The sequence below is a fragment of the Oncorhynchus tshawytscha genome, linkage group LG10 (genome assembly GCF_018296145.1).
Source record: "Oncorhynchus tshawytscha isolate Ot180627B linkage group LG10, Otsh_v2.0, whole genome shotgun sequence".
Lineage (NCBI taxonomy): Eukaryota > Metazoa > Chordata > Actinopteri > Salmoniformes > Salmonidae > Oncorhynchus > Oncorhynchus tshawytscha.
The window spans coordinates 76,191,126-76,216,886 of record NC_056438.1 but is presented as its reverse complement, the minus strand read 5'-3'; the positions used below and the strand labels follow the sequence as shown (position 1 = coordinate 76,216,886).

The window sequence follows — 25,761 nt, the reverse complement described above, 5'->3', positions numbered from 1 at the left end:
TTTTATTAAATTTAATCTAAATTGGTTGATCATGAGTAAGACCCTTCTCAGATTATTTTTCCTACTGTGTCTAATATCAAACACTATTTTCAGTATAATATGTAGGGGTCAATAATAAGACCTCAGTTAAATTTTAATAAAACTTTGGTATCAATAACATTGTTTTAAGAAAAGTGTGCATTCCTAGGTGACATTGCTGTACAACATGGGGTTGACATGACAGCAATTATATGTTGTGTCCAACAGACCCTTGGCATTGTGAGGCTGTAACACCATTCAACAATCAAACAATCACCATACTTTCAAGGGGGAAAAAAAAAAAAGGAATTTTCAAATTCAAAGCAGAAACTGTATTTGACAGTCACATCATTGAACAGGAGGGACAACTTATAAATTACTAATCTTTCACAATATTCATCAAAACGCAGAGAACCCAACAACTGTTTTAATTGGCCAAGCAAGTAATCTCATTGAACACGTATGGAAACAAACAGTAAAGACAAACAAACAGTGAGGAAAATTCAGTGCGAAACAAAATGGATGTAATGAGAACCCAGTAGAATAACAATGAGCTGATGTGTGAATGACAAACTGCCAGGTGGATGACAAGGCATGTTGAGAAATATGTTGCACTTTACAAACATTCAGTGGTACAAGAACCAATTTATTTCCAAACGATGACAACCAGTGACTTTGTGAATCACGTCAGAGCAGAGAACATCTTGGTGTGTTAAGTTGAGTCGGAAAAGAAATGGCAGAGCCGATGGACAAGGGGAATATGTTATATGGTACAAAAGTAAATTAACTGCTGTTGGATATAAAGACACTGAACATACTACACAATTAAGCATGACATACTGGATTGGGAGGACCTATGAATGTCATATCTGGATAAGGGAAACAAAAATCACCTATAAAACATACAAGCTGATGTGTGAATCACTAAGTCCAATATCACCCAATCTGTATCCCAAATGGTACCCGATCACCTAATATATTATATATAGCAAAACTTTTACCCAGGGGTCCTGGTCAAAACTGCACTATATCAGAGGTAGGGTGCCATTTGGGACACACTTCAGTAAAGCTTGTAACTCTCAATGGACCCATTGGCTTCTCAGGGGATGGATGCATAGCAGCCATGTTAACTCCCTGGTTAGTAGAGCCAGAGCGGGACACACACCCTAAATCACAAATCAACCCCTAGCTCATAGGTACTTGTGTAGATCTCAGAGGATTGCATAATTGGCAGATCCATCTTGCCCTCTGTTGGAATTGTAGTCAAATTGTGGACATCCTTCCCAAATCTCTCAGATCTACACCAGAGACTAGGATGTAGTGGCTAGGGGTTGAATTGGGATTCAGACAGACACTCGTGTCCAAGCCAGCCTATAGCTCATCTTTCTCTGGAACCTCTTCTTCCTCATTTCCTTCCTCTGGAGTCTCCTCCTCCTCCTCTTCATCCTCACCTTCCTCGTCCTCACCTTCCTCTTCTGCCTCAGTGGCTTGTTCTTTGTTTTTCTCATCTTCCTCTTTACGTTTCTTGTCATCTTCTTCCTGTTTCATTTTCTTCTCTGGCTCCTGTGACATGTGTAAAGAGGGGTGGTAACAATAGATGGACATGTATTGACAGTGAACTGGAAGCCTTGTGGTAGGTGGCATGTTCAAAATTTCTGCTCGAGCCCAGCACTAGGACACCCGATTCAAATAACCAAGGAGTTGATTGGTTGATGAATTGAAACATGGTGTGTTAATATTGGGAATGTACAATGCACACTCATAGGAGAATAGAGGACCAGCCAGTTCAACACAGTATAGTTATCACATACCTTAGTAACACCCCATGTCTCAGCTCCAAACTCCTCTGCTTCCTTCACATCATCCGAGACCAGGAAGTTGTCAAAGATTGTGCCAGATTTCACCTGAAAAGAAACTCATGTTGGTGTCTTAAATGCATTGATAAAAATAAAAAATAAATTTAAAAGCTATTTATTTCTCACATGACCAGGAAAAGGCCCTACTATCTACAATTAGCATTACTGTAGATAGTCATAAGGCCATAGGGGTAAAGTACAAAGGAAGCGAGATCTACTCCGGGTCTTCTAAAGCTAACCAGCTTCAGTTAGCTTACGACACAGCAGCTTCAGTTAGCTTAGCTTACGACACAGCAGCTTCGGTTAGCTTAGCTTAGCTTACGAGCAGCTTCGGTTAGCTTAGCTTACGAGCAGCTTCAATGGGGTTCGCCAGCTAACATTGATAAACAACCAGAACCAATCTTCAGGGTCATTAATAAAAGCTAAACTTCAATGTGTGTTTTTGACCGTCGAGTCCGCTAGATCGTTCCCATTTCAAGTTCATATTTTTTTTTAAAAATATTTAGGCACATTAGCTGGCCAGCTCATTGACCCCTGCTTTGTAGTAAGCGAACTGAAGTCGGCTAGCTTCGAAGACCCTTAGTAGTAAACCCCTCAGGAGTTTCTTGGCAAGGTCACATGGTTAGGTAAAACTCAAGGGTAAAAATAGGAGTTACTCACACGTGTCCACCATTAAAATGCATACATTTGATTAAATAATGCATATTTGAAATATGTAGCATCTATGTATTATGTTATATTTAAAATTATGTGGTGTCCAGTCTCACCTGCCACAGATCCAGGCCCAGGACACTGATGTCATCAAACTTGTAGATGTTAGAGTCAGCGGCGTACTCTGGGTTATCGATCTCAGGATGGACCCAGGCTCCTTTGTAGTTAGGGTTGTCAATCTGCTTGGGCTTCCACTCTCCCTGCAGACAACACATGGTTGTTGCTTTAGTCTTAGCCATTGTTTTTAAAAGCAGTAGGCGCATTCTTCCTGCACCTTAGCCCCGGGCTAAGGAAGATTTTAGCCCCGGGCTAAGGAAGATTTTAGCCCCGGGCTAAGGAAGATTTTAGCCCCGGGCTAAGGAAGATTTTAGCCCCGGGCTAAGGAAGATTTTAGCCCCGGGCTAAGGAAGATTTTAGCCCCGGGCTAAGGAAGATTTTAGCCCCGGGCTAAGGAAGATTTTAGCCCCGGGCTAAGGAAGATTTTAGCCCCGGGCTAAGGAAGATTTTAGCCCCGGGCTAAGGAAGATTTTAGCCCCGGGCTAAGGAAGATTTTAGCCCCGGGCTAAGGAAGATTTTAGCCCCGGGCTAAGGAAGATTTTAGCCCCGGGCTAAGGAAGATTTTAGCCCCGGGCTAAGGAAGATTTTAGCCCCGGGCTAAGGAAGATTTTAGCCCCGGGCTAAGGAAGATTTTAGCCCCGGGCTAAGGAAGATTTTAGCCCCGGGCTAAGGAAGATTTTAGCCCCGGGCTAAGGAAGATTTTAGCCCCGGGCTAAGGAAGATTTTAGCCCCGGGCTAAGGAAGATTTTAGCCCCGGGCTAAGGAAGATTTTAGCCCCGGGCTAAGCGAATGTTCACTCTTGCACATTTTATAAGTGGGCTAGTTGGCCCTGCTCCGGAGCACGGTTAGCGCAGACTTTTCGGAGTTAGCCCCAGAAACACGGTGCCAATATAGCCAGTGTGAAACAGGATCAAGAACAATGCCTAGCATGCTCACTGTCCAATCACAAAAGCTGCACTGAAACTTACATTTACATATGCATGTTAATTTGATCAGTAAAATCATACCATTTCATCCTTCAATCTGATCAAAATACTGTAATACGTGCAAAAACTGGTTGCTATGCCTAACAAAAATGTTTGCCATGCAGGTTGGCTAATATCTTCGTACTTACCCAACTAAAGCAACTGCTGGAAGGGCAGCAAACACTTTTCATAGCTTTTATATCAACATTTAATTGGATATAGCCACGATAACAATATTGTTGTAGGATTTCGCCTGGATCAGAAAAGTTGCTCTCGTTCACGCACAGCATTCACTGCAAATATGATCTTAACCTGAACTGTTGGTTTAGGGCTTGTAAGTAGACGTTTCACGGTAACGTCTACACTTATGTATTCGGCGCATGTGACAAATAAAGTTTGATTTGATTAATCTCTGTACAGGGACGAGATCGCATATCAAAAGTAAAACATAGTTTCCGAGGTCAGACAGCAAAAACCATCACTGTTGGAAATCAAATGCTGGTCCAGATGCAAGAGGAAATGGCATTACTAAGTGTCTAGTAAACATTGGTCGCATGTCAGACAAAATGTAGTCTAGTGGTTAAGAGCTTTGGGCCAGTAACTGAAAAGGTTGCTGGTTCAAATCCCCAAGCCAACTAGGTGAAAAATATGTTGATGTGCCCTTGAGCAAGGCACTTAACCCTAATTGCGCCTGTAAGTGGCTCTGGATAAGTTTATCTACCAAATGACTAAAATGCTAAGTAAAAATGTTGGTCGCTTGTCCGTTATCCCAGGGCTTTGGAATAAATGTGAATACTTACCCCAGTGTAAAAAAATGCTTGTGTGAACACAGGCTAAGCTAGCCCCGGGGCCAAGGACAATGCATCTAGCCCCGGGGCCAAGGACAATGCATCTAGCCCCGGGGCCAAGGACAATGCATCTAGCCCCGGGGCCAAGGACAATGCATCTAGCCCCAAGGACAATGCCAAGGACAATGCATCTAGCCAAGGACAATGCATCTAGCCCCGGGGCCAAGGACAATGCATCTAGCCCCGGGGCCAAGGACAATGCATCTAGCCCCGGGGCCAAGGACAATGCATCTAGCCCCGGGGCTAAGGACAATGCAGTGTGATAATGTCTATAGAGTCTTCCTCAACTTGTGCCAGTTGCACAAAGGTCAAGTCCTAACCAGTTTTGCAACAAACGGTCCAAATTGTGTGGCATTATTTCAGGAAACAACTTCCTCCATTCCACTTCACAAAAACTGAATGGCAACAAAAGCTATTGCAAAAATGTTGGTAGAACTTCCCTTTCAAGAATAACATGTTTCTACAACGTTGCGGTCTTGAATACCACTCTGGCTAAGCACATCTCATTGACAAATTAGCTGAAAACACTCCTCTTGGTTCAGTTTGATAAGCTGATAGTGTTTCTCAACTATTGTCCTCGAGTACCATCCATTGCACATTTTTGTCCTAGAACCACACTAACAAATCTGAGTCAAACCACTTATAGCAAGCCTTTGATTAGTTGAATTAGGTACACTTGTTCTGGGCTTGTAGATTGGAGTTGAGGAACACTGGTATAGTGTGATCACTGATCACCGCCCCAGCCTAGTTTAACACAAACCTTGTACTCTGGGTTGGTGATCACAGGCGGCTCCCACTCTCCATCCATGTCCACGTCCCAGTCGTCAGGCTTCTTGGCATCAGGGTCAGGGATGTTCTCAGCCACATCCCAGTCCTGGAACAACAGTCATTTACTACTACAGTATAGCTTACTGGACCAATCCTGGACACAGCTCACAACATAAAAATCCCTTCCTGCTATGGCACGTCGAGGTCAGCCTCACCATATCATGGTAAAACCAATAATATAAGACTTGGATGAAAATAGGTGTAGGTACTCTGGTCCTGTTTATATTTAAGAGCAGGAGCTCCACAATACTTTTGAGTTTAATAGTCTATCAGAAGAACAGGAACTCAAACAGTGAAACATCTGAGGTGTTGCTACTAGCCCCTCCCGACTGGCGCAGTGGTCTAAGGCACTGCATCTCAGTGCTAGAGGCATCACTATAGACCCTGGTTAGATTCCAGGCTGTATCACAACCGGCCATAGGGCGGTGCACAATTGGCCCAGCGTCATCCGGGTTTGGCCAGGGGGAATTTATTTTATTTTACCTTTATTTAACTAGGCAAGTCAGTTAAGAACAAATTCTTATTTTCAATGACGGCCTAGGAACAGTGGGTTAACTGCCTGTTCAGGGGCAGAACGACAGGTTTGTACCTTGTCAGCTCGGTGTTTGAACTTGCAACCTTCCGGTTACTAGTCCAACGCTCTAACCACAAGGCTACTCTGCCGTCATTGTAAAATAAGAATTTGTTCTTAACTGACTTGCCTAGTTCAATAAAATACACTCAGTTCCTGCACTGACTATAGTAATAATGAGGCATCTGTCCTCTACTTTCTTTTACTGGGTGTATTTTACAGTGAAGTGTCTTCATATGATCTAAATGCAGTTTAAATAAAAGTTTGATTTGAATAGGCTTGGTGCCACGTGGTGTTTAAAGACAGTGGTTGTACCTCTGGCTTGGTGTCTTCAGCATCGTCCATCTTGGGGCGGTCGTCCCAGTCCTCGGGCTTCTTGGCCTCGGGGTCCTTGATGGTCTTCGCCGGCAGGAAGTCCCAGTCCTCCTCCAGAGTGCCTGACTCAACCTTCTCATTATCGATCTTCACCTCGTAGGTCTGGTTTGGGTTCAGGATCAGCGTGTACAGGTGGGTCAGCTCGTCATCCTGAAGACGGGGAAGAGAGATGGCTTAGGCTAAAGTAGGTGTGTGTGTGAGAGAGAGAGACGATAATCAGAGGACAGAACTCAAAAACGAGGGCACCTTACCTTGCACTTGACTTCCTTCTTGATGAGGTGATTCTTGCCCTTGTAGTTGAAGATAACGTGGACCTTCTTGGTGCTGTAGCCACAGATGTCAGGGCCTGTACAGGTCGCAGGACAGAGTATGATCAAATTAGCACTAGAGGTGCTAATTGCATATTTAGTTGAATTTAATTCATGTTAGCAGGCAATATTAATTAGGGAAATTGTGTTACTTCTCTTGAGTTCATTGCACGCAGAGTCAGGGTATATGCAACAGTTTGGGCCACCTGGCTCGCTGCTAACTAATTTTCCAGAATTTTACATAATTATGACATAACATTAAAAGTTGTGCAATGTAACAGCAATATTTAGACTTAGGGTTGCCACCCGTTCGATAAAATACAGATCAATTACGTATTTCACTGAAAGAATAAACGTTTTGTTTCCGAAATGATAGTTTCCGGATTTGACCATATTAATGACCAAAGGCTCGTACTTGTGTTTATTATATTAAGTCTGATTTGACAGAGCAGTCTGACTGAGCGGTGGTAGGCAGCAGCAGGCTAGTAAGCATTCATTCCAACTTTACTGCGTTTGCAAGCAGCTCTTAGCAATGCTTGAAGCACAGCGCTGTTTATGACTTCAAGCCGATCAACTCCTGAGATTAGGCTGGCAATACTAAAGTGCCTATTAGAACATCCAATAGTGAAGGTATATGAAATACAAATGGTATAGAGAGAAAGTCTACGTGTCATAATTCCTATAATAGCTACAACCTAAAACTTGTTAACCTCTTGGATATAGGGGGCGCTATTTTAATTTTTGGATGAAAAACGTTCCCGTTTTAAACAAGATATTTTGTCACGAAAAGATGCGACTATGCATATAATTGACAGCTTTGGAAAGAAAACTGACGTTTCCAAAACTGCAAAGATATTGTATGTGAGTGCCACAGAACTGATGTTACAGGCGAATCCCAGATAAAAATCCAATCAGGAAGTGCCGCATTTTTTAAAACCGCCTCACGCCAATGACTCCTTATATGGCTGTGAATGGGCCACGAATGAGCTTAGGCTTTCTGTCGCTTCCCCAAGGTGTCGACAGCATTGTGACGTATTTGTAGGCATATCATTGGAAGCTTGACCATAAGAGACTACATCTACCAGGTGGTCGCTTGGTGTCCTCCGTTGCAATTATTGCGTAATCTCCAGCTGCAGTATTTCTCTGTTTGCTTCTGATGAGAAACCAACTGTCACGACAAATATATTATCGAATAGATATGTGAAAAAAACCTTGAGGATTGATTCTAAACTACGTTTGCCATGTTTGTCGATATTATGGAGCTAATTTGGAAAAAAGTTCGGAGTTGTAGTGACTGAATTTTCCGGTCTTTTTCTTAGCCAAACGTGATGAACAAAACGGAGCTATTTCGCCAACACAAATCATCTTTTTGTGAAAAAAATGAACATTTGCTATCTAACTGAGAGTCTCGTCATTGAAATCAGCCGAAGTTCTTCAAAGGTAAATGATTCTATTTGAATGCTTTTCTTGTTTTTGTGAAAATGTTGCCTGCTGAATGCTAGGCTTAATGCTATGCTAGGCTATCAATACTCTTACACAAATGCTTGTGTAGCTTTGGTTGAAAAGGCTAAGCTTGTGTTTGAATATTTATTTCATTTGCGATTTTCATGAATAGGAAACGTTGCGTTATGGTAATGAGCTTGAAGCTATAATTACTCTCCCGGGTAAGGGATTGCTCGTCGCTAGAGGTTAACTGGGAATATTGAACCACCAGCTTTCATATGTTGAGCAAGGAACTTAAACGTAAAAAAATAAAATAAAAAAAAAGCTAACATGGCACATACAGCATTTCTACTTTATCCAACACTTTGTTTTTGCATTATTTAAATCGAATTGAGCAGGTTTCATTATTTGAGACTAAATAGATTTTATTTATGTATTATATTAAGTTAAAATAAAAGTGTTCATTCAGTATTGCTGTAATTGTCATTATTACAAATACACAAATAAATAATGAAATCGGCTTTGGCTTTTTTTGGTCCTCCAATAAATTGGTATCTGCGTTAGAATCATAATCGGTCGACCTCTAGTAGAGACCTTCCATCCTATCACCACAAAGTTGTCCAATATAATTGAGTCATCGTCACACACACCAGTCCTGATGTTCCTGCCCATGTTATTAGACTAGGAAATAAACCTACTCATAGGCTCCAATAAGGACCCAGAGTTTGTGTGTATTCACTAACCAAATGGAAGTAAATGGAACAAAAACAGAGGGACCTATCTGAATTTGTGTGTGTGTGTATATATATATATATATATATATTTTTTTTTTTTAAACTCTTGTTTATGTTGCAAAATGTTTGGCTACAATTTTCTATGATGTGCCCTAATGAATACACACCAGTGCACTGCCCATAAGACCAGACAGAGGCACCTACCGAACATGATGTAGTACTGAGAGTCTCCGTGCATCTCAGCCTGGTCAAGGGTGGAGGGGAACACCTTGACATAACCGCCACCACAGTCAATTTTCTGCTCGTGTTTCACAGTGAACTGGATCACCAGAGTCTTTCCCTCGTTGCTGAAGGGTTCGAAGCGGGCCGACGCGGCATAGAAACGGGCGTCCTGGCTCGTCTGTAGACCTGGGGACACAGCCAGAGTGTTGCATGGTAACACTGATGAATACTCACTGTATAATAGTCATAATGGCTGACAACACAATAGTCACAAATCACCAACAGCCATTATCAGTATCTTAGTTAACAGAACATGTTCAAGACCCCAGCCAAACAGCAGGCTGCAGAATTGTGGTAAATTCCATCAATTCAGGAAGTAAACCAAAAAGCTACAGTGTAGGAATTTCAGTTCACTTCCTGAAATGACCCCAAACCCTGGTAGGCAGCACTGATCCAGGAGACAAGAAACTGACCCAGTAAGGTCATCGACCCAGGAGGCAATAATGAACTAACCTTTGTCCTTCTCAGCATCTCCATAGAAGTTACCAGCTGTCAGTTTCCACTCTCCGTAGTCTGCCTTGTGCTTAGAGTCCAGCCAGCGAGTCTTCCAGGCATCTGCAGAAAGATACACCAACCAATGAACAGTCAGAATCATCAAAAATGAAGACCAGTCACTGACATCGCCTTACAGTGGAAAATATGGCACAAGGCCTTCTCCATCTCAAACACAGTAATTTTACAGTCTGGACACCATCTGATAAGGGCAAAAACATTCATTTCAGTTTTAATTTTTTTAAAAGGTGCCACTTCTCTGATGACATACACAAAAACAAATGGCTTGATGATTAGGTATGGTGAGTCAAATGTTACAAATGGAACTCATGATTCTGTCTGAATAGACCAGTGTAGCCTAACTAACGTGACTGTAGTTACCCAACTAAGTCTGCAAATGTTACATTGTCAAAGCTAATTTTATTTCAATATGTAGCAATATAGCTAGCATTAACATGTAAATAATGCATGTGCAACAAAATATGCAGGATACAGTTCAATTGAAGAAGGCAGTGTGACAACTCATTTCCAGGTCCATCTTTGAAACTCGTGCATGGCCTGAGTAAGTGGGCTAGCTAGCTAACGTTTCTAGACGAGGGTGGAACGTTAGAAATAAAACGAACTTACCTCCATCAAGGAATTGTTCTTGGAAATAAACGGTAGAATGAACAGAAAATATGGACAGAATAATCGCCAATGCTCCTAAGACCTGCATTTTGACCGCCTAAAGCTTAAACGTTGTCCTCAAAAGAGACTCTTCCAGGTAATGTCTTGTGATTTCATTGAATGACAAGGAAGGGAAAGCAATTTCGGAGTTGCTCGAGTGAACAGATGTCTGCCTCTCATTGGTTCAAACGCTATCATCCTTAACCAATCAGATGAGACCACGAAACACACGCTCCGTCATTCCTCTTCCGGTGAACTAAATTCCGCTGATCCAGTGGTAAATTGTTTTGAATTGATAGTACAGAGTTTATGTCAAAATTGACTTTTCATAGCAGGTTAGGATAATTTATGCAGCAGGTTAGGATAATTAACGTAGCAGCTTAGGAAAAGGGTTAGGGTTAGCTCAAATACAACATTGCCTAACCTTTAAAATCAAATTCATGATCAGATTGAGCCTTATTCTACAATGTACAAAATACTAAAAAATAAAGAAAATACTTGAATGAGTAGGTGTATCTAAACTTTTGACTGGTACAGTATGTATGTATGTATGTATGTATGTATGTATGTATGTGTAACGGATGTGAAACGGCTAGCTAGTCAGCGGTGGTGCGCGCTAAATAGCGTTTCAATCGTGGACGTCACTTGTTCTGAGACCTTGAAGTACTGGTTCCCCTTGCTTTGCAAGATCCGCGGCTTTTGTGGAGCGATGGGTAGCGATGCTTCGTGGGTGACTGTTGTTGATGTGTGCAGAGGGTCCCTGGTTCGAGCCCGGGTATGGGCGAGGGGACGGTCTAAAGTTATACTGTTACATATGTATGTACATTACCAGTCAAAAGTTTGGACACACCTAATCATTCCAGGTGTTTTTTTAATTTGTACATTGTAGTTTAACAGTGAAGACATCAACACTGTGAAATAACACATATGGAATCATGTAGTAACCAAAAAAGTGTTAAACAAATCCAAATATATTTTATATTTCAGATTCTTCAAAGTAGCCCATGTTTGCCTTGACAGCTTTGCACACGCTTGGCATTCTCTCAACCAGCCTCATGGGGTAGTAACCTGGAATGCATTTCAATTAACAGGTGTGCCTTGCTAAAAGTTTATTTGTGGAATTTCTTTCCTTCTTAATGCATTTGAGCCAATCGGTTGTGTTGTGACAAGGTAGGGGTGGTATACAGAAGATAGCCCTATTTGGTAAAAAGCCAAGTCCATATTATGTCAAGAACAGCTCAAATAAGTAAACAGAAACGACAGTCCGTCATTACTTTAGGACATGAAGGGCAGTCAACCCGAAAAATGTCAAGAACTTTGAAAGTTTCTTCAAGTGCAGTCGCAAAAACTATCAAGCACTGTGATGAAACTGGCTCTCATGAGGACCGCCACAAAAAAGGAAGACTCTTGGCATTCTCTCAACTAGCTTCACTAAGTCCCACTAGTCCCACTAAGCGCAAACCTGATGGGATGGCATATTGCTTCAGAATGCTGTGGTAGCCATGCCTGTTAAGTGTGCCTTAAATTCTAAATAAATCACAGTGTCACCATCAAAGCACCATCACACCTCATCCTCCATGCTTCACGGTGGGAACCACACATGCGGAGATCATCCTTCCACCTACTCTGCGTCTCACAAAGACACAGTGGTTGGCTCAAACACATTAATAAATCAATGAATTCCACAAATTAACAAGGCACACCTATTAGGTGAAATGCATTCCAGGTGACTACCTCATGAGGCTGGTTGAGAGAATAACAAGCGTGTGCAAAGCCGTCATCAAGGCAAAGGGTGGCTACTTTGAAGAATCTCAAATGTAAAATATATTTTGATTTGTTGATTAACACTTTTTTAGTTACTACATGATTCCATGTGTTATTTCATAGTGTTGATGCCTTCACTATTATTCTACAATGTAGAAAATAGTAAAAATAAAGAAAAACCCTTGAATGAGTAGGTGTGTCCAAACTTTTGACTGGTACTGTATACTGAACAAAAATATAAAGGCAACATGTAAAGTGGTGGTCCTCACCAGAACTGTAGCCAGGGAATTGAATGTTCATTTCTCTACCATAAGCCACCTCCAATGTTGTTTTAGAAAATTTGGCAGTATGTCCAACTGGCCTCACAACCGCAGACCACATGTAACCATGCCATCCCAGGACCTCCACATCCAGCTTCTTCACCTGCGGGATCGTCTGAGACCAGCCACCCGGACAGCTGATGAAACTGAGGAGAATTTCTGTCTGTAATAAAGCTCTTTTGTAGGGAAAAACACATTTTGATTGGCTGGCTCTGGCTTCCCAGTGGCTACCCACGACTAAGCCCCCGCCCAGTCATGTGAAATCCATAGAGTAGGTCTTAATTTATCCATTTAAATTGACTGATATCCTTATATGAACTGTAACTCAGTAATATCATTGAAATTGTTACATGTTGCATTTATATTTTTGTTCAGTAATAACATGTCAAATGTATATTGTGAGAGGAAAAATTGCAAGATTATGTTGTAATACTTTTATCAAATGGTTATTTTATTCGACAGAATAGAGTATTCTTAACTATTGTGTGTGTGTGTTCTACTGAGGATGGGAGATAACACTGACAGGAAAATTACAATGTATTTTGAGTGATAAAACCTAAAGAGCATTCCAGAGCATGGATTAATGTTGCTTTTCTATACCCTACCGGGGAGAGATGGCTCCAGTTTGGAGTCGGAGGGACGAACACTGGTCTATACAATGAAAACTGTTGACACAGCAGATACTGTCTGCTATGTATTATAGGTATCTTTCATACAAATCTTAACCTTGTGACCCATTCTATAGATCTGTTGTTCGTCATGTAGGTTGAAAGTGGTGTATCTTGGCCATAAAAGACCTTTGTACTTTTGTCCCGGTGCTCTCAACGAATCATTTGACCGTGAATCGTCGACCAGCCAACATTATGATAGAGCACTCAATCGATTCCCTTTATGTGTGTGCGTTGTATTGGCCTGCACTATTATTAAAAAGTGATTCAAGATTTAGTTTAAGTATAACTCTGACTTGTGTGATCAGTTTGTCTCTCCTCATTTGAGATTAAAGAAATGAACCACAACAATATGTCAAATGTAGTGCATTCGGAAAGTACTCAGACCCCTTGACTTTCTCCACATTTTGTTACGTTACAGCCTTATTCTAAAAATGATTCAATTATTTTTCTTCCTCATCTATCTACACACAATACCTCATAATGACAAAGCAAAAACATTTTTTTGTTTTACATTTTAGCTAATTCAGAATTTGTTTTTAAACAGAAATACCTTATTTACATAAGTCTTCAGATATGAGTGATATGAGACTCCAAATTGATCTCAGGTGCATCCTGTTTCCATTGATCAGAGTAGCAGCAGCGAAGAAGGGGGCAATGCAAGTAGTCTGGGTGGCCATTATATTAGCTGTTCAGGAGTCTTATGGCTTGGGGGGTAGAAGCTGTTTAGGATTCTCTTGGACCTAGACTTGGCGCTCCAGTACCGCTTGCCATGTGGTAGCAGAGAGAAAAGTCTATAACTAGGGTGGCTGGAGTCGTTGACAATTTTTAGGACCTTCCTCTGACACCGCCTGGTATAGAGGTCCTGGATGGTAGGAAACTTGGCCCCGGTTATGTACTGGGCTGTACGCACGACCCTCTGTAGTACCTTGCGGTCAGAGGCCGAGCAGTTGCCATACCAGGCAGTGATGCAACCCGTCAGGATGCTCTCGATGGTGCAGCTGTAAAACCTTTTGAGGATCTGAGGACCCATGCCAAATCTTTTCAGTCTCCTGAGGGGGAATAGGTTTTGTTGTGCCCTCTTCACGCCTGTCTTGGTGTGCTTAGACCATGTTAGTTTGTTGGTGATGCGGACACCAAGGAACTTGAAGCTCTCAACCTGCTCAACTACAGCCCCGTCGATGAGAATGTGGGCGTGCTCATTCCTCCTTTTCCTGTAGTCCACAATCATCTAATTTGTCTTGATTACGTTGAGGGAGAGGTTGTTGTCCTTGCACCACACGGTCAGGTCTCTGACCTTCTCCCTACAGGTTATCTCATCGTTGTCGGTGATCAGGCCTACCACTGTTGTGTCATCAGCAAACTCAATGATGGTGTTGGAGTCATGCCTGGCCGTGCAGTCATGAGTGAACAGGGAGTACAGGAGAGAACTGAGCATGCACCCCTGAGGGGCCCCTGTGTTGAGGATCAGCGTGGTGGATGTGTTGTTACCTACCCTTACCACCAGGGGGAGGCCCATCAGGAAGTCCAGGATCCAGATGCAGAGGAATGTGTTTAGTCCCAGGGTCCTTAGCTTAGTGATGAGCTTTGAGGGCACTATGGTGTTGAACGCTGAGCTGCAGTCAATGAATAGCATTCTCACATAGGTGTTCCTTTTGTCCAGGTGTGAAAGGGCAGTGTGGTGTGCAATAGAGATTGCATCATTTGCAGATTTGTTGGTGTGGTATGCAAATTGGAGTGGGTCTCGGGTTTCTGGGATAATGGTGTTGATGTGAGCCATGACCAGCCTTTCAAAGCATTTAATGGCTACAGACGTGAGTGCTACGGGTCGGTAGTCATTTAGGCAGGTTACTTTAATGTTCTTGGGCAATGGGACTATGGTGGTCTGCTTGAAACATGCTGGTATTACAGACTCAGACAGGGAGAGGCTGAACATGTCATTAAAGACACTTGCCAGTTGGTCAGCGCATGCTCGGAGTACACATCCTGGTAATCCGTCTGGCCCTGTGGCCTTGTGAATGTTGACCTGTTTAAAGGTCTGACATCGGCTGCGTAGAGTGATCACACAGTCGTCCGGAATAGCTGATGCTCTCATGCATGTTTCAGTGTTACTTGCCTCGAAGCGAGCATGGAAGTGATTTCGCTCATTTGGAAGGCTCATGTCACTGGGAAGCTCTAGGCTGTGCTACCCTTACAATGTGATTTTCTGGATTTTTGTTTTAGATTCCGTCTCTCACAGTTGAAGTGTACCTATGATAAAAATTATAGACCTCTACATGCTTTGTAAGTAGGAAAACCTGCAAAATCGGCAGTGTATCAACTACTTGTTCTCCCCACTGTATATATGCATAGGCCCCCGCTCCGTGTCTTACCAGAGGCTGCTGTTCTATCCTGCCGTAAGAATGTATAAGCCACCAGCTGTATGTTCTTAATTTCGTCGTTCAGCCACGAGTCAGTGAGGGATAAGATATTACAGTTTTTAATGTCCCGTTGGTAGGATATACGTGCTTTAAGTTCGTCCCACCTATTTTCCAGCAATTGAACGTTAGCTAGCAGGACAGGAGGCATAGGCATATTAGCCACTCATCACCTGATCCTCACAAGGCATGAGGTCAAAGGAATTGTCTGTTGAGCTCCGAGACAGGAAGGATTGTGTCGAGGCACAGATCTGCTGCCCGGCCGAACTGAGCAATTGGGAGATACGGCCCTTGGTCAGGGAGCTGACCAAGAACCCGGTGGTCGCTCTGACAAAGCTCCAGAGTTCCTCTGTGGAGATGGGAGAACCTTCCACAAGGACAACCATCTCTGCAGCACTCCACCAATCAGGCCTTTATGGACAGACGGAAGCCACTCTTCAGTAAAAGGCACATAACAGCCCACATGGAGTTTGCCAAAAGGCACCTGAAGACTCTCAGACCATGAGAAACAAGATTCTCTGGTCTGATGAAACCAAGATGGAACTTTTTGGCCCGAATGCCAAGCATCACGTCTGAAGGAAACCTGGCACCATCTCTACGGTGAAGCATGGTGGTGGTATGATGCTGTGGGGATCTTTTTTAGCGGCAGGGACTGGGAGACTAGTCAGGATCAAGGCAGAGATGAACGGAGCAAAGTACAGGGAGATCCTTGATGAAAACCTGCTCCAAAGCGCTCATGACCTCAGACTGGGGTTAAGGTTCACCTTCCAACAGGACGACCCTAAGCACACAGCCAAGACAACGCGGGAGTGGCTTCGGGACAAGTCTCTGTCCTTGAGTGGCCCAGCCAGAGCCCGGACTTGAACCCAATCGAACATCTCTGGAGAGACCTGAAAATAGCTGTGCAGTGACACTCCCCATCCAACCTGACAGAGCTTGAGGATCAGCAGAGAAAAATGGGAGAAACTCCTCAAATACAGATGTGCCAAGCTTGTAGTGTCATACCCAAGAAGACTTGAGGCTGTAATCGCTGCCAAAGGTGCTTCCAAGTACTGAGTAAAGGGTCTGAATACTTGTGTAAATGTGATATTTCCTTTTTTTATGCACCCCCCCAAAATTAAAACCTTATTTTGCTTAGTCATTATGGGGTATTGTGTGTAGATTAATGAGGGAAAAAACAATTGAATCACTTTAAGAATAATTCTGTAACGTAACAAAATGTGGGAAAGTCAAGGGGTCGGAATACTTTCAGAATGCTCTGTATATGTAGCAAAAAGGGTGTAGGACCATTGCTTCACTATTCTCACTGAGTTATAATATCTTTGTTTTCAAATAAATGTAGCCAAGGTTTTGTAAACTGGGGGGGAAAAAATGTACAAGCATCCTCGATGGTGTTAGATTTTTCCCTCAATCTGGTCCTCTCTGATTGACACAGTGAACATCTCCACAGAAGACAAGTAAACTGGCGCCAGGCATCAAAATCACAAATTAAGTCAACGCTAACGTTCAGAGCCCAGAACCAGTGAGTGTCTCTTTTGAAAAGCATTCTTAATCAGACCACATTAATAACGCTCCTCTTGTAAGGGATTTCCTCCTCTTCTTCCAAAGAGGAGAGGCGAGAAGGATCGGAGGACCAATATGCAGCGTGGTTAAAGTTCATGGTTCTTTAATCAGAGAAACTGTACATGAACAGAATATAAAAACAAGAAATGTGAAAACCCGAAAACAGTCCCGTGTGGCACAAACACTGACAGAGGAGACAACCACCCACAAAATACCCAAAGAATATGGCTGCCTAAATATGGTTCCCAATCAGAGACAACGATAAACACCTGCCTCTGATTGAGAACCACTCTAGGCAACCTTAAACTTACCTAGACAACTACACTGAACACAACCCCATAAATCTAATAAACCCCTAGACAAGACGAAACACAATAAATCACCCATGTTAAACCCTGGCCTAACCAACATAATAAAGAAAACACAGATAACTAAGGCCAGGGTGTGACACCTCTTCCTTATTATTATTATTCTCTTCCTTATTATTATTCTCTTCCTTATTATTATTATTATTATTATTCTCTTCCTTATTATTATTATTATTCTCTTCCTTATTATTCTTATTCTCTTCCTTATTATTCTTATTCTCTTCCTTATTATTATTCTTATTCTCTTCCTTATTATTATTATTCTCTTCCTTATTATTTCTTCTCTTCCTTATTATTATTATTCTCTTCCTTATTATTATTATTCTCTTCCTTATTATTATTATTCTCTTCCTTATTGTTATTATTCTCTTCCTTATTGTTATTATTATTCTCTTCCTTATTATTATTATTCTCTTCCTTATTATTATTCTTATTCTCTTCCTTATCATTCTTCTTATTCTCTTCCTTATTATTATTATTATTATTATTCTCTTCCTTATTATGACACGTCCTCTGTCAGTCCTGTTCACTGCAGACTGGCCCCAGACCACTGAGGGCCTCGTACCGCCAAGCACAACACAACATCATTAATGTGGCTGGTTAATTAACAAGTGGTATTGTAGTTACAGGTGTTCTGTTCTGGTATCTCTCCACATTGTGACTTAGGGGCTTACATGGGGAATTGGGATGGCGGTGGCTAGCTTAAATAAATCACAAAGTATGGATTGCATTCAATACCTTGTCCATGGATTGCTTTCAAGGTGAGAAAAACAAATATCTAAATATGAAGACTGGCGGAGTTATCCCTTTAATGTTGGGCAAGTACCAAACCCTGTGGTGAAAGGAATGTATTACACTCCATTCGAACAGGTGGTTAAGGCATAGTTGGATCTCAGTTTGATATAATAAAATCAATAAATAACTCATCACCCATAACTCTACTTTGACAAGTTACTGACCTAGAAATGACCTTCCATCTGTCCTGAACTATGGGGAGATCACACTCACACACACACACACACACACCCGCTACAGTGACCCACACATGGTATAGCCCCCCCCACCCCTCCCCCCCATGCCTCCTGACACCCCTGGGGAGGCCTGATGGAGTGGAGCTTCATCTGCCTAACAGGCTGGCAGGTCTCCATGCACCAGGCTGCAGAGACACAAAAGCTCACTGCTCCCTCTCAGCCCTAATCCCCAACCAGTCCCTTCCTGCCAAGGCTGACATGGTGCCATTGTCCAGCAGACACACTCATTACCAGCATCCAGTCATGTTCAGAGTAGTCTAGAGAGTTGTACATTTTAAAGGAAAATATACAAGTTGCTGGGAGGAACTTCTGTCACACTGTTTCTAGTGTGTTTTTATTACAATCAAAGAACATTGAATCTAAATACAACACAAATAATGTCAAAATGTAAATAAATGAATTCAAGGTACAGCACAGAAAATGCATTACAAATGATTACAAACAGAGAATCGAGTTGAACAGTACACAGAGTTTACAAAACATTAAGAACACCTGCTCTTTCCATGACATAGACTGACCAGGTGAACCCAGGTGAAAGCTATGCTCCCTTATCACCTTTTTTAAACCACTTTAATCAGTGTAGATGAAGGGGAGGAGACAGGTTAAAGATTTTTAAGCCTTGAGAGATGGATTGTGTCTGTGTGCCATTCAAAGGGTGAATGGGCAACACAAAACATTTACAGTTGAAGTCAGAAGTTCACATACACTTAGGTTGGGGTCATTAAAACTCGTTTTTCAACCACTCCACAAATTTCTTGTTTACAAACTATAGTTATGGCAAGTCGGTTAGGACATCTACTTTGACCATGACACAAGTATTTTTCCAACAATTGTTTACAGACAAATTATTTCACTTAATCACAATTCCAGTGGGTCAGAAGTTTACATACACTAAGCTTCTGATTTGTGAATTGACATCATTTGAGTCAATTGGAGGTGTAACTGTGGATGTATTTCAAGGCCTACCTTCAAACTCAGTGCCTCTTTGCTTCACATCATGGGAAAATCAAAAGAAATCAGCCAAGAACTCCAAAAAAAATGTAGACCTCCACAAGTCTGGCTCATCCTTAGGAGCAATTTCCAAATGCCTGAAGGTACCACATTCATCTGTACAAACAATAGTACGCATGTATAAACACCATGGGACCACATACAGCTCAAGAAGGAGATGCGTTCTGTTTCCTAGAGATAAACGTACTTTGGTGCGAAAAGTGCAAATCATTCCAGGACAATGGCAAAGGACCTTATAAAGATGCTGGAGGAAACAGGTACAAAAGTATCTATATCCACAGTAAAAACGAATCCTATATTGACATAACCTGAAAGGCCTCTCAGCAAGGAAGAAGCCACTGCTCCAAAACCGCCATAAAAAAGCCAGACTACAGTTGGCAACTGCACATGGGGGCAAAGATCATACTTTTTGGAGAAATGTCCTCTGGTCTGATGAAACAAAAATAGAACTGTTTGGCCGTAATGACCAACGTTATGTTTGGAGGAAAAAGGTGGAGGTTTGCAAGCCGAAGAACACCATCCCAACCGTGAAGCATGGGGGTGGCAGCATCATGTTGTGGGGGTGCTTTGCTGCAGGAGGGACTGGTGCACTTCACAAATTAGATGGCTTCATGAGGAAGGTGGATGATGTGGATATATTGAAGCAACATCTCAAGACTTCAGTCAGGAAGTTAAAGCTTGGTCGCAAATGGGTCTTCCAAATGGACAATGACCCCAAGCATACTTCCAAAGTTGTGGCAAAATGGCTTAAGGACAACCAAGTTGTATTGGAGTGGCCATCACAAAGCCCTGACCTCAATCGTATAGAAAATTTGTGGGCAGAACTGAAAAAGTGTGTGCGAGCAAGGAGGCCTACAAACCTGACTCAGTTACACCAGCTCTGTCAGGAGGGATGGGCCATAATTCACCCAACTTATTGTGGGAAGCTTGTGGAAGGCTACCCAAAATGTTTGACCCAAGTTAAACAATTTAAAGGCAATGCTACCAAATATTATTTGAGTGCATGTAAACTTCTGACCCACTGGGAATGTGATGAAAGAATTAGAAGCTGAAATAAATCATTCTCTCTATTATTATTCTGACATTTCACATTCTTAAAATAAAGTGGTGATCCTAACTGACCTAAAACAGGGCATTTTTACTCGGATTAAATGTCAGGAATTGTGAAAAACGGACTTTAAATGTATTTGGCTAAGGTGTATTTAAATTTCCGACATCAACTGTAAGTGCCTATGAATGGGGTATGGTAGTAGGTGCCAGGTGCACCGGTTTGTGTCAAGAACTGCAATGCTGTTGGGTTTTTCAAACTCAAAAGTTTACCGTCTGTATCAAGAATAGTCCACCACCCAAAGGACATCCAGCCAACTTGAGACAACAATGGGAAGCATTGGAGTCAACGTGGGCCAGAATCCCTGCGGAACGCTTTCAACACCTTGTAGGTGGGGGTGCATCTCAATATTATGAAGGTGTCCTTAATGATTTGTACACGCAGTGTATATTAGACAATGTTTTACAAATACTTAATAGATTTAGGGGGGGGGGTCCAGTAAAAAAAAAATTTAAACATCTTTGGCTTTTACTAACTATTATATCCCACAAAAATACAAAATGCACTTCTGTGTGTAGGAATGTATCAAGAAGTATCTCATGAATGTTTTCTTTTGAAAATATAGAATCATAATGTTGATCTCCGTATTTTTGATATATTTCCAGATGTAACTCCACAAGAGGGCCCAGGGTTTGGTGGGTTTTACGAGAAAAATAAGGTAACTACACTCTATGGCTAAAATGTAAAACATTTAATACTAGTTAACCAATGTTTCAACAGCAAGGTGCTTTCCTCAGGATTTCAGGTGCAGGGTTGAAGGCAGTCAAACAAGAAGTAAACTGAACAAAGGGCATATATTTTCAGTGACTTCTCAATAGACTGAAAAGTAGAAGCTGTGTGTATGTGTATCAAAACTTTTTAAAGTTTGTTTTATTATTATTTGAATTGACCCCAACCCTGTTCTGGTGGATTTAATGACCATTAGTTAGTCCAGCCTCTAAACCTCTCTAACCGTTTGGTTCCAGGAGCTTCAGACCAAGAGGAGAATCAATAGTCCTGAACAATGAATCAGTCAACCCACTGAAGTGTTACATCAGACAAGCAGGCAGCTCTCATTCTGGGGCTACACGCACGCGCACACACACACACAGAAACACACACACACACACGCACACACACACGCACACAGTATGTGACCCCTCATTTCCGAATAACCATAATGCATAGAAAGAACACCCTCTTCTACTTGCCGTGCCCTATAGTAACTGCTGCCACTTAAAGGGGCAATCAGCAGTTTCTACATCCATTTTTGGACTTATACATTAATGATATGTACCCATTGATTCTTCAAAAAAAATATATCTCTTATTCCTAATGAGCTTAGTTCAACTGCCGTACCTCGTCAGAACCCAAAATATAAGACTGTTTTACTCCAACGTTTGTAAACAAAGTCAATGTAAACAAACACTATATAGCCTCAAAACACAGTGAAAACTTGCATCCATAGCTCTGTCTATGAACTTGAGAGTGGTTACATTACTCCAGCCCCATTCCTCTGAAACAGGGGCAGGGAAAACGCTTAGTTATTGTACTGCTGACTGCTTTAAGCCATGTAAAAACAGAACAGCACTAAGATGAAGAGACTGCCTGCCTCCCCTGTTGTCAACAATACATCAAGAAGCAGCACTAACTAATGGGATGTGTTAGAAGGATTTATGACAGACTATCACATGTGTGGTAGTGCACAGGGTTGGGTTGCATTTTGAGAATTTAGGAAGTAAACTCAAATTTCAATTCAAATTTTCTTCAATGCTTTGGAATTTCAGGAAATTAGGATTTGACTGAATTGAAATGGAATTAACTTCTTTGGGACTGGGGGGCAGTATTGAGTAGCCTGGATAAAAAGGTGCCCAGAGTAAACTGCCTGCTACTCAGCTATAAAAGCTAGAATATGCATATAATTAGTAGATTTGGATAGAAACCACTCGGAAGTTTCTAAAACTGTTTGAATGATGTCTGTGAGTATAACATAACTCATATGGCAGGCAAAAACCTGAGAAAAAATTCAACCAGGAAGTGGGAAATCTGAGGTTTGTAGTTTTTCAACTCATTGCCTATCAAATATACAGTGTCTATGGGGTCATATTGCACTTTATAAGGCTTCCACTAGATGTCAACAATCTTTAGAACCTTGTTTGAGGCTTCTACTGTGAAGGAGGGGGAATGAGAGCTAATTGAGTCAGGGGTCTGCCAGAGTGGCATGAGCTGATCACGCGAGCACACGTGAGAGCGACCTGCGTTCCATTGCATTTGTGAAGACAAAGGAATTCTCCGGTTGGAACATTATTGAAGATGTATGTTAAAAACATCCTAAATATTGATTCTATACATCGTTTGACATGTTTCTACGGACTGTAACAGAACTTTTTGACTTTGCCTGGACCTAATGAATTTGTGATCGCGCCTCACGAATTTGGATTACTGGGCTAAATGCGCGAACAAAAAGGAGGTTTTTGGACATAAATGATGGACTTTATCGAACAAAACAAACATTTATTGTGGAACTGGAATTCCTGGGAGTGCATTCTGATGAAGATCATCAAAGGTAAGTGAATATTTATAATGCTATTTCTGACTTCTGTTGACTCCACAACATGGCGGATATCTGTATGGCTTGTTTTTGTGTCTGAGCGCTGTACTCAGATTATTGCATGGTGTGCTTTTTCCATAAAGTTTCTTTTAAATCTGACACAGCGGTTGCATTAAGTAGAAGTGGATCTAAAATTCCATGGATAACACTTGTATCTTTTAGCAATGTTTATTATGAGTATTTATGTAAATTGATGTGGCTCTCTGCAAAATCACCAGATGTTTTGGAACTACTGAACATAATGCGCCAATGTAAACGGAGATTTTTGGATATAAATATGAACTTTATCAAATAAAACATACATGTAACATGAAGTCCTATGAGTGTCATCTGATGAAGATCATCAAAGGTTAGTGATTAATTTTATCTCTATTTCTCCTCTCTTTGGCTGGAAAAATGGCTGTGTTTTTCTGTGACTATGTGCTGACCTAACATAATCGTTTGGTGTGCTTTCGTCGTAAAGCCTTTTTGAAATCGGACACTGTGGCTGGATTTACAACAAGTTCATCTTTAAAATGGTATAAAATACTTGTATGTCTGAGGAATTGTAATTATGGGATTTCTGTAGTTTTGAATTTGGCGCCCTGCAATTTCACTGGCTGTTGTCGAGGTGGGATGCTACCGTCCCACTGGTGCCAGAGAGGTTAACCCCAACGCTGTACACCAGCACACATGTAGTAGTCTGTCAGGCACTCTAATGTATAAATCCTAGTGTGGTGTGTGTATGAACAGAAACTAACAATCTAGCAGCATTTCTGTAAAACAGTGGGAGAAGAATAGAAAAGGAGGAAAGGTGAGGAAAGGAAATTAGGAAAGGAAAGGAGGAAAGGATGTGACTGACTATCAGGCCTTGAATAGGATCTAAGGGGTTTCAGGGAGACTCTGAGGGCAGCTGTCCTTCAATTGTTAACCCGAGGTTAATCGCTTTAAAAACTGTTAATTAGGTGTTAAGTGGTACGGTTGTCCGACCAAATTAGCAGGCGTGACAGATTACCCAAGATAGAGGATTTTCTCAACTCAACCTCGATCTGCCAGGACTGAGTCTTCTGAGAACATTTTAGGAGTCACTGTTTCAGCTCATACTACCTCATCTAGGCCAGGAGTTTTACCTGGTCAGGTCATACGGCCTCATCTAGGCCAGGAGATTTCTCTGGTCAGGTCATAATATTGCCTCATCTAGGCCAGGATAATTTCTTATTGTAGTCAGCTCACATGGTCAGGAAAACTCCTGGCCCTAATATGGAATTCCGCAGTATTAGATGTCTCTCCTGTCCCTTTCCACTGATAGGGGGACATATTGGTCAACAATCCAGCCCGCCATCGCAAGACCACTACAGTGCGAGTTCAATTGAATCCGGAGTATAAATCTATCATCAAAGCTTGATGATAAATTGATCATCAGTTCTGTTTTCACAAGTCACTCAACAAGTTGACAAGGTGCCACATATCCTCTCCATCAGGATGTGTGCCCCCCCCTATTCAATTGATATCCAGGAAAATAGAGACCATCTTTATACAGAACGTCTTTGTTTTTGTTGACAGCCTTCATACAGAACATCTCCTCTCCAATGGATCACATGTGCTGCCAGGTTTTATCCAAGGAATGAAGGTGCTCTTTAGCCTTCATCCTCAGCGCTGTGATGCTGGAGCTACGTTCCACTTCCTCATGCATAGGGTAGTTATCATTGAAGCTAGGGTGACACTGGTAGGGAGGCGGAGCCATTGACTGCATGCTTTGCCTCCCTTGCATTCCTTGCACCATCCCCTGGTGCACCACACCATGTACTGGGGGGCTGTTGAGGAAGCTGTGGGAGTGGCTGGGGTAGGCAGGCTGAAGGTGAGGGCCCTGCCCTGGGGCCCTGTAGCCAGGGATAGTATGCATGGGGGTGGCACTGGACATGGGCGAGGCCAGCCAGGGATCCAGGGGTAATGGGTTGGACATGGGCCCCATGTTGGAGGGCATGGACGGCCGGTTGAAGGACAGCATGGGGGAGTCGTGGAGCTTCAAGGAGCTGGAGTCCATCTTTTCCTGACGTCTCCACTTAGCCCGACGGTTCTGGAACCATACCTGGACACGGACAAGATATAGTAATATTAGTCTACGGTAGTCTCCAAGGTAACATAATTACGCTTTAACTTGAAAAGGCATGCCAAACAACGTTTAACAAACCATACAACTATACAGGGCCTTCAGAAAGTATTCATACATCTTAACTTATTCCACATTTTGTTGTGTGACAAGACTGTAACTACCAATTGGATACCACGAAATTAGGGAGAAAATAAAAAATAAATAGATTTAAGTCAAAACTGTAACTCGGCCACTCAGAAACATTCATTGACTTCATGGTTAGCAACTCCAGTGTAGATTGTAGGTCATTGTCCTGCCGAAAGGTGAATTCATCTCCCAGTGTCTGGTGGAAAGCAGACTGAACCAGGTTTTTCTCTAGGATTTTGCCTGTGCTTAGCTCCATTTCAGTTATTTTTTATCCTGAAAAAAACTCCATAGATCTTAACGATTACAAGTATACCCCAACTCTTTTCACCATTGTTTAGGTTAGTATTGTGGAGTAACTACAATGTTGTTGATCCATCCTCAATTTTCTCCTATAACAGTCATTAAACTTTGTCACTGTTTTAAAGTCACTATTGGTCTCATGGTGAAATCCCGGAGCGGTTTCCTTCCTCTTCAGCAACTGAGTTAGAAAGTACGGCAGTATCTTTGTAGTGACTGGGTGTATAAATACATTTCAGCTTTTTATTTTTA

General features: G+C 42.0%; 2 protein-coding genes across 2 annotated transcripts in view; both read right to left on the bottom strand.

Annotated features, from left to right (window-relative positions):
* Positions 1-430: 430 nt before the first annotated feature.
* calr3b (calreticulin 3b) lies at positions 431-10,303 on the bottom strand. Its single transcript, XM_024405182.2, has 9 exons — positions 10,116-10,303; positions 9,450-9,551; positions 8,919-9,122; positions 6,481-6,575; positions 6,170-6,379; positions 5,216-5,329; positions 2,642-2,785; positions 1,830-1,922; positions 431-1,581 (listed from the first exon to the last, which is right to left on the bottom strand). Exons 1-9 carry the CDS (start codon positions 10,201-10,203, stop codon positions 1,390-1,392), a joined length of 1,242 nt encoding a protein of 413 aa, XP_024260950.1. The 5' UTR covers positions 10,204-10,303; the 3' UTR covers positions 431-1,389.
* Positions 10,304-23,557: 13,254 nt separating this feature from the next.
* LOC112236587 (retinal homeobox protein Rx2-like) overlaps positions 23,558-25,761 on the bottom strand; it is a 43,595-nt gene continuing 41,391 nt past the window's right edge. The window contains exon 4 of the mRNA XM_024405185.2: positions 23,558-25,062. Coding sequence (XP_024260953.2) covers positions 24,568-25,062 — 495 coding nt within the window. The 3' untranslated portion in view covers positions 23,558-24,567. The remainder of the gene's footprint in view (positions 25,063-25,761) is intronic.

Coding starts and splice junctions, on each gene's coding strand:
- calr3b (XM_024405182.2), bottom strand. CDS start 10,203: ATGCAGGTCTTAGGAGCATTGGCGATTATTCTGTCCATATTTTCTGTT. Junction 9,552..10,115: donor AGAACAATTCCTTGATGGAG/GTAAGTTCGTTT, acceptor ATCTTTCTGCAG/ATGCCTGGAAGACTCGCTGG. Junction 9,123..9,449: donor AGATGCTGAGAAGGACAAAG/GTTAGTTCATTA, acceptor CTGTGTCCCCAG/GTCTACAGACGAGCCAGGAC.